Source organism: Homalodisca vitripennis, unplaced genomic scaffold (assembly GCF_021130785.1).
Source record: "Homalodisca vitripennis isolate AUS2020 unplaced genomic scaffold, UT_GWSS_2.1 ScUCBcl_9297;HRSCAF=17741, whole genome shotgun sequence".
NCBI lineage: Eukaryota > Metazoa > Arthropoda > Insecta > Hemiptera > Cicadellidae > Homalodisca > Homalodisca vitripennis.
In genome coordinates this window covers 1-10,023 of record NW_025785407.1, presented here as the reverse complement: position 1 = coordinate 10,023, position 10,023 = coordinate 1, and the positions used below count along the sequence as shown (strand labels likewise).

General features: G+C 33.4%; 1 protein-coding gene across 1 annotated transcript; it reads left to right on the top strand.

Moving 5' to 3' along the window:
* Positions 1-399: 399 nt before the first annotated feature.
* On the top strand, positions 400-6,518 carry LOC124374607 (syntaxin-12; the record flags this gene model as incomplete). The annotated part of the gene is given in 3 exon segments (XM_046832794.1): positions 400-566; positions 4,574-4,725; positions 6,449-6,518. Coding segments are annotated over 2 exon segments (188 nt in total), but the record flags the coding sequence as incomplete, so codon positions are not given.
* Positions 6,519-10,023: the final 3,505 nt, after the last annotated feature.

Sequence of the window (10,023 nt, the reverse complement as noted above, 5' to 3'; positions counted from 1 at the left end):
AATAAGGGCTCGTAAACGGTTAATAATCAGAGACAGAAAGTTATGGGCTGTAAAAATATTCTGTTAAAGTACCGTACATGTGATTCTGAAGAAAGTTGACTGGGGGAGAAGTGTTTGATCAGAGTGGTTGCTGTTTAGAGACATCGATATTTTGGAAAAGAGATTGCATTTCTGAAAGTAAATTGTAATGATTTTTTTTTAAGTGTATACATTTTATTACATTGCATAGTCAACGCTAACTTTATTATTTGTTTCAAATAATAGCGACAGATTTTAGATAACGCTGGTTTTGAAATTTTAAAGGCTGAAAATGTATATATTTATCCAAATCCGTTGCTGCATATCTTTACGTTGTTGGCTTGGCATGTCTATGAACCTTGCCATTCCCTCACCTCAACTCCGCTTTAGTTAATCTACGATATATCGTACCTTGAAACCAGCTGTTGTAGAAGGAGCTAGTCTGAGCTGTGACGTCATGATAGTGATGACAGTGACAGCAAATTAATAAATTTATTTATGAACTAATGATATTAGCTACTTAACGGAGACTTCTGTAACAGTTTCAGGTATTTTCACTTTACAATATTGTAAGTTTATTTTATAATTATAGCTTCAAAAAATTGTTTTTTATAATATATTGGAGAATAATACAGTCTGGCTTGTACATTTTTAAGTAAAAGATCCAGGTTATGAGGTGTGAATATTACTTTGTCCTCTCAGTTTCATATACCTAATATAATAATAGTGATGTGTAATCTTTCAATTTTGGTTCTACTTTCACACACATTATTTTCAATACAAGTCCATACAAGAGTTCAAAATGAGCCTGATCTTATAAATTCATAATTCTTAAAAGTTATAGGACCAAGACCTATTTCTGAATTAAGATTTGAAAAAGTCAGACTAATCATTTTTATGAAGGACATTATTCAGTGGTAATTCTCTTTACTGTTTATTATTTTGGATTCATCCCACTTCATGTCCCACTTTTATAATACAGCATGCTAAAATGGAATTCTGTCTTTGTTTTTTCTTATAGCAGGGAGCACTTTGCTTATGTTTAGATGCAAGTTTTCTAACCCTTAACATTTTGTAAGTTCAGGCTACTTTTGTTACAATTGTATAACTACTCAAGCTTCCGAGGCCGTCAGGCCGAGGTTCATTGATGCAATAGGGCGTACGTGACTAATACTAACTAGCTACCGAGACCGGTAGGGCCGAGGCCAGTCGGTGCAATGTTTTTCTCCTACAATATGAAACATTTTACTTACCTCTACAATGCAACACATAAAAATATAACAAAATCTCAATTTTTCAAATATTATAAAAAATAATTAATTTCTTTACATTCATGGTATACAATCAGTTACAACAAACATAAATAACAGCTATTTACACTACTCCATATAACCATTTAAACATTACAATTTGTTTTCCGATTTACAACATTTAAATAAAAAATTGTAAAACATTTCCTAAAAATGTCATAAATTTAATAATATACTTGTTTTTATAAAACTAAATCAGTAAAACATTATTATTTTACATCCTTTTCCATTACCAACACAATTGTATATATTCCCTTGCAAAGTATGCATAGGCTATCGACACTAACTTATATGGGACGCAGTTACTTTCCAAAAGACCCTCCTATCTAACTTAAAATGTGTATTTCTCAAAATATACCAAGAATATTTTTTGTTTACAATCATGAATTTATATCCAGTAGAAATGTTTTTCTCCTACAATATGCAACATTTTACACACCTCATTGGTGAAATGTGGAAAAATCAAAAATCTCAATTTTTTCAAGAAATTATTATGAAATTAATGTACATTCATTGGTGTACAACCAAATTACTACACACATAAATAACAGTTATTTAAACTTAACCAACATAACATTTCAATTTGTTTCAGATTTACACTTGTTATTTCTTTCTTCTCAATATTTGTGGGTTTTTACGTTAAAATGTTCTATATTGATTAGCCGCATAATTTTTTACCACTTTTGTCTAACAACATAACACTTTCTCTCTCCAGTTTATGAAGCCATTCCTCACTTGCTGAAGAATCTTTTTCATTTCATAATATTTTATTAAGATGCTGTAGTACATTCTTCAAAGAGTGAATATTTCACCCTGAGTAAAATCTTATTTTAGGCCTGTGTCAAATTTCTGAAAAGTGAACTTAATTATATTCTGTAGCTAGTTTTTCTTATATAAAAGTATTTTAAACTTTTAATATACACAACAATAATTGTCTCAGGATTAACATAATAAATATCACACAGGCTTGCTGCACTAAAAGGTTTCCATCGGCCGTAGACAAAGTTGTATGTTCTGGTACTGTATTTAAATTGTATGGCTTTTATAGCAAGATATAACTGATATACACCTCCTTCTTCCGAGGGACAGGACTTTAAATTAGTGCCCTAATTCTTCCTCATGGATCTCGATAGGAGGCGGCTCCAACTCCCAACCTTACCCATCTTGAATATCCTGTCACTCCAGAAGCAGCACAAAGTTTCATATAGGACTAGGTGCAATTTCTATGCTTCTTGTCCTACGAGAACAAAGAAAAATCTGATATTCATAGTGCATTAAAATGGTTTGTATTATTGATTGGTGCTATCTTTAATAACAGTTCATATTTTTGATCATTGCATGTACACTAATAATAAAACACTGTGTGTGTTTATTACTTTCTAACATATGCATTTATAAGTATCTGTAAAATAAAACCTTCCAATTACTTTACTTTTTTTTATTCTGTGTATATACAATGGCTACGAAATTAGTTGAATTAAGACCTTGCTGACAACCTCAACTTCAAGATAGCTAACCACAGCTGTTATTATAGACTTCCAGAAAGGTCTTTGATATAGTCTGACATCAGGACTATTGTTTTCAAGTCGGCCTGCAGCCCTCATCGCCAACAGATGTTCCGAATCCTAGTCTCTTACCTCCAAGACTGACGTTGCAACGTCTCTATATGCTGATGATGCTCTGTGTTACGGTGACTCATTGTAACTTCATCAATCCTTCATCTATATGGAACGACAACTGGGCCATGCTAGAGCCCTGGTATTAAAATTGGTGGGTACAATTAAATTCATCCAAATGTGAGGCTACATGCTTCATGCATAAACAATAGACTCTTATGCTCCGAGAATCCCTCCAGCCACAAGGTGAATGTCTCTGATAGAAGAACAACATTAAATACCTCAGAGTCACCCGTAACAGAACACTAACCAAACACTTACTGCCACTACAAGACTGAACCTTGGACAGGGCTGCCTGCAACAGATTGTCATTGTTGCTACATCCATCATCATCTCTGACTGAAGACATCAAACCTATGATGTACAAGATCATCCATCTTGGCATATGCTTTTCCTGCCTGATACCGTGTATTCCATCATCAACCAGGAGAATGTTGGAGTCCTTCAAATCAAGACACTTTGTTTGGAGACCGTCTTATGGGCTCTCTATGGTTTCTTAAGAACGAAGCACTTGTTCCACTTGACTAACAACCATCTAGGAATAAGTTAAGACCAAGGCACGATGCCTGTACACAGCTTCAGACTCAGCAGGTTAAAACACTGCAATCAAACCCCATAGATTGGACAGCCAGCAAAAAGCAGCACACCATGGACAATTACGTGTCCACAGGCTCTTCTGAAACCAACTGCAAAGCCCAAAGATCATAAATTACTGATTTAACAGCATCTATATTCCCCCAAACTACAATCAACAAACTCCATGACACATTAAATACTACAGGCTATGACCAAAACTGATGCACAGCCATTGTAATTAACTTTTACAAAATCTGTCAGAGAGGGACAATATCTTCCCTGTGTGATTGCCTGCTAGTCTGGCAGAATCCTATTGTAATTTCAAAATGTAAACTTTGTTATTTCAGTATATAAAACTAAGTCCATACAAAATTTCAATGCAATCACATCAGTAGGTTGTGACTGATTGAAGGAAAAACACCTGTACATCCCAACTTTTACATTTAAAATATTAGTAGGATATATTGAAAGACTTCAACAGAATATTTGAAGTGCTTTTTTCCCTCAATTCATAGATCACCATTAGAGGTTTGTGTTAAAAATTGCTCAATTGCAGAAATCTCAATAAAGTATATTTTCTACTCAAATTATTAGTTTTTCCAGGAATTATTGATGCATTAAAAATTAACAAATTTGTCCAATTAATAAGTATATCAGTCAACATGATAGTTATAGCGAGATAAATAATTCTTTTTGTTTGATTTCCATTCCAAGTTACATGTAACTGTTACAGAATTTGATCTGTGCAGTTCTGCAAACGGTCAGAATTACAAAATATGAACTTGCATGACATTAATTTTCTTTGCTCTTAGTTTATTAATTATTGTAGACCTAAAATAGATAGGAAAACTCATAATTAAAAATGTATATACCAGTATCGGCTAAGTTAAAAATATGATAACGTTACATCCTTGTTAGTTTTTATCAAAGTTTTTAGACAGTGTAAATTTAACATTTCAATTTACAATTATACTGTAGTAAAATCTGTTTTAGTTTGTGGTGCTTGGTGCTGAGTCAGCCATGATGGATGGAAACTATGGAGGTTACTCCAATCAGTACAATGGAGTTGGGTCTGATCGCTCCAAAGACTTCAAAAAGGATTACTCAAACAATGGGAACAAATATTCAAAAGATTTCTTCAAATGGTAATATTTGCTGCTGTACTTTTTCCTAAATAAATATAAACATTAAACTAGTTCAAAATATATCAGGTTATTTGTATTGTTGTTTCATACAAAAATATAATATCCAAAAAACATTCTGAGATAAAAAATACAATGTGATTAAGTTGATTTGGAAAAATCAGAAAATCCATTTAAAAAGCCTAAGGTGTTATCTACTTTGGTTTCCAACTATTTTAACACTTACAATTTTTAGAAGATCCACCAAACTTAATTTGGGATCTTGAATTTGCTGCTGACCGCTTATATTTTTATATAGAGCAATGATTACAATAAAATTATAACTGAATTATTTTTATTAATTTGTCCTTTGTGCTACAAGGATGAAAGTTAATTATGGATGGTTTTGCCTCACAATTATTTTGAATGAGGCTAATTTTAAATACAATTTTTGTTGACTTTGCAGGAATAAAAAAGAATGTCATAACTGCTTTAATAGTGCTCAATCAACTCCAACTGGATAAACCAGTATGGATGTTGGGTTTTTCAGATCTGGATTCTACACATGACATGCTTTTGAGAATATAAGTACCGCTGTACAATGAGTACCATTGTGTAAGTGTATGGAAGCTATATAGTGAACACGCATAAACTAACATGACTTCAAGAGTATAAAAATGTGGATGAATGTATTGACTTTTTTGCTCTTGCTCCTTGGAGTAAGTTAGTTGAGCCACAAAAGAAAGGATCATGAAAAGCTCTGTGTGTGCTAATTGAGAAGGGAGGGATGTTTGAGCTAGAATCAGTTAAAACAGACCTTTTAGTACAAGGATATTTTGTATACTAGAGTTTGTTTAGCCCTGAAAAGGTCAAGCCCATTTTGAAATTTTTTTAATAAGCCAAGGTGGATTAGAAGATAGATAGATTACTAGTGCTCAAAGGCAGCTGATTTATGAGAAAGTGAATGGCAGTGTGTTACTGTTACACATGAATTCAAATAAAATTGTAACTCAGTCAAAATAAGCCTTAATTGATTTCTTTTTAAGCCTTTTATGAACAATATTTAAAGTATTAATTTAAAAACTACTTTTGTAATTGGACTAGTATAAGTACAGTAACAATATTTTAATGAGTTTTTATTGCTTTAACTGTATTTTTGTAGTTGTTTTTGTATGAGCACTAAAAATTTAAAGAAATTTTAAAAATGAATAAATGTTTTGTAGTACTGTAGTTCATCAGAACGCATATTTTGGGGAAGTTTTAGCTTTTATACTTATGTGTAATAATTACCAGTAATACTGTTCCAAAAGTATTGTTGCATGACCCATACAAAATGTGAGCCCCATCACCAATATATTAAAATTACATTAAAATACAAAACCAATATTTAATACATATTATTGTGAGGCCTTTCGATATCCAAGATACCTTCATCAGACACACCAATATATTAATGTGCGGCTGTTATGAAGTAATGGTGTTTCATATTAAGAGGTTTGATATATATAATTATATTCTATATATATATGTTTTATGATTATATTACATAGTATCGATGTTATTGTATTGATGTTTAATTGTTAGTAAGTGTGATCATTATTTCTTGGATAGTTATTATTATTTGTGTGAAAACAATATCACAACTGCAGTTACAGCTTGAAGAAACTACTTCATCAGCATATAAGACTTACTAAAATATAAATGGAATCTTATAAAAAAAAAATCATTTTACTTGAAATTTTTACAGTGTCCTCCATGAGGAAGATGGTGAACCTCCTGGGGACACCTCAAGATTCTCAGGAACTGAAACAGCAGCTGTAAGTTGTAAAACCACATATTTCTATTCTGTTGCTTCTAATATTGGAACAAAAACACGAAAAATACCAGATCATGTGCGATTGCAGGAAGTGCTGTCTGTTCACTCTACTGAAACAGATTTCTAATATTATATAGATGTAAATGATAAAGTTAAAAAATCTAATATTGAAGATTATAAGAGAATTAAATGTTCTAAATTCTAAATGTATGAGATGTAAATAATGAAAAGAGTGCTTATAGTTAATTCAAGGACACATGTTATTATAACTGCAAGTCTTTGTTTTAAGAGCACAAAACATAAATCACAGAGTCATATATTTTTGTAATATCCAAAATTATCCTTTTAGTACCCATTGTTATTGATGGTTGTCAAACGAAACTCTATGGTTTTTGCCAACTTCATTGACATAATTAATATGTTAAAATATATACAGTTTTCCTCATGCTAACACACAACCTGTTTTCCGCCACATATCAGTGTTTTAGACAACTACTATTTGTTTTCAGTAAAGTTATTAGTGACTCATACTTATGTCTGGAACCATTAGAAATCTTTTGTTGTTTATGTAACTATTGTCTACTTTATTGGCGCTTATAAAGTTTTTGTTATGATCCACATGGATTCTGGCACTCATGTTTTGGTGACACTAATGGTCTGTGATCAACGTGCCTTGTTTTTTTTTCATCTGATCCTGTTCCGAATAAGCAAAACATATGTGCCGACCTTCGTAAAATAAAAATACAATGTCTCAGAAACTCGAAGTTATTTGGTCAAATATTTATTTCACTTTGTGGCAGTAAGCATTAGCCTGATTGTAAATAAAAATTGTTAATTCATGCAAAACTTTACAAGACTTTTATGCTGTATAGGGTTTTAAGCCAAGTAGTCCCCCAAAACGAATATCAGCTTGTAAAATTTTCTTTAGTAGTTAGTCTCCACTTTGGATGAGGTACTTTGCCTTGTAAATGTTGTACCTGTAGGATCAATTTGGTGGGGGGATATTGGATAGAAAAACAATTTGTTTGAAGTATTAAACCCGTCCAGGTGGCTGACAATCCGGCGTAGCGCGATGTTAGTCGTACTCCTGTTTTCCAGTGCTGCACCTCGGCGGAGCGCGATGTCAGAAACGCGATCTCCTTTAAACCACGCTTAGTGGCTATATATTGAACGGAATATCAACGAACTATTTTGTATATAGTATTAAACTAGAAGAAAATGATGCGGAACTCGTTTATAACTCTATGGAGCACCGTCTTTGCTCAAAGAACCGTGCGCTATATACCGACAAGCTGTTTATTTTCTAAGCGTAAATGTATTTAAATTTTCCAAGTCATACGGTTCGGGCTCGTTCTGTCTTTTATTGCTGTTCCCGTCGTTGTTTGGCATCATACCTTTGGTGTTGTAGTTGACTATTTACTGTTTTTAATATTGTGTTTTATTGTAAAAATGAGTGAATTAAGTAGGTCTAGTGCAATAAGGAATGTGTTGGACGAACATGGATGAACTATCAGCAGACATTGAAAGATGACAGTAACACTTCTTAGATATTGGACCACACCCGATCGTTGAAGATTGCCCCTAAAGAATTGTGACAATGTACTTGTTGATTTATTTTTTTTTATCGGAAGCTGGTGAGGAATATCAACCTCAGAGTGATAGTGACACATCTGATAATGATACAGTTTTCTGTAAAGTAGAAGTACGTCGTAGGCCTATTCCTGTCACATTCAGTAACAGACCCACAGCCAGGACCATCTAACATTAAATAATGACGAAAATGAACACTCTGTTTCTCCCTCTGGCTCAATTTCTCCACCCCAGAGCCCATCAAGACAATCTCCTGTTGAAGTTGAACAGTAACTTTGGGTTAGGCTTACCCACCTGGAAGATCCTGTTTGACGTTGCTGGAAGTTTTTCGGGGGAAGGGGGGTTGTGAGGAAGAAAACACAGGTGGAAAACAACCTTACCTCCCCGAAACAGTTTAATCCCAATTCAACTATTTTTATTTATTTTTTTTCCAGATTTCATTTAGGTCCTTAGCTAACAAAGGAGAACCAATGCCTATGCCTAGTTGTAATCAAGACAAAGCAAAGAAAAGAGAAATTCTGGCAAATATGAAAACACATAGCAGACTTTTCAAAGTGGAACCTGACGTAACAAAAAATGAAATGAAACGTTACTTTGGCGTTTGATAATAAATTATGGGGCTTCACTGTTAGAAACTCGTACAAACACTATTGGTCCACCATCCAGATCTCAAACAACGTTTACCTGGGATTTATTTCAGAAAAACATGTCCCTTCATAGATATCCAAATAATAAGAGCAAATTTTCAGCATCAGTTCCTTACGTGAGCTAATTACCAAAAAATTCATCACCCCGGCCATGACCCATGGGTATAAAATTAGAGAGTTTTTATAATCTCCCCTCAACGACAGTTTTTGAAGAAATATTTCACTCCAGACAAAAATATTTCATTGGATGAATCCATGGTGGTGGATAGAAGAACAGGTGTTCCACATTCATACAATACCTAGGCGATCCAAATAAGCGCCCATGCCAAAAGGGGGATTAAAAGGATTTTGGTTGTGAAAAAATTTGAACTTTGCGACAGCAAGAAAACCAGTTTATGTTTTGCATTCAGGAGCTGTAATAGTGGCAAAGGATTCTTAGCTGATGGGAAGTGGATGATGCCTTCACGACAAAAAGTTGTATTAACTACATTATGAATAAATGCGAGTATTAATTGAAGAAAAATTTATTCATCTGTACACAGACAATTTATTATGACAAAGTTACCATTAAGTCCCAAAACATGTACTAGACAAAACCAAACATATCTCTCAGGCCACAATAAATTAAAAATTCAAAAAGGCATTTGTAAAACTCTCATTGAAATGAAATTACAGGCAAAAGAGTCTGTTTATTTCAGGAAAAAAATAAAATTTTAATTGGTAGGTTTATAAAGAAAAAAAAAACACGAAAGCCGGTCTACCTTATATCACTCTTGCTCTATCATATGCTGATGATCAGACTTTTTCGAAGTAAAAAAAGTGGAATTGAGGCTATAAAGCCTGTAGTTCAGTCAACGAGTACAACTTGCATATGGGAGGGGTAGATAATACGAGGAATAAATCCATATACCCACCTGACTGTGTACTAGGCCAAGTAAAAAATACTGGGTTAAGATTTTTGAAAACTTTTTAGACATCGCGCTACTTCAATTCTTAATATTTTGTATAAACAAAATATACAGATTAAACCCCATGGATCGCACCGACTTTACAGTCATGATTGTAGAGTCCCTGATAAGATAGTACAGTAAAAAGAGGCCAAATGATTCACTCACCCCCAAGGCAAACCCTGGTCCTGCTGGAGACATGGAAACATAATGTTTGATTCGACTTCCAGGTGTACGCCTTCGTAAGTGTGTTGGTATGTTCAACAAAACAAAAAATCTACTAGAAGTCATTAACTGTTGTCCTGCTTTGCAACTCTGGTGT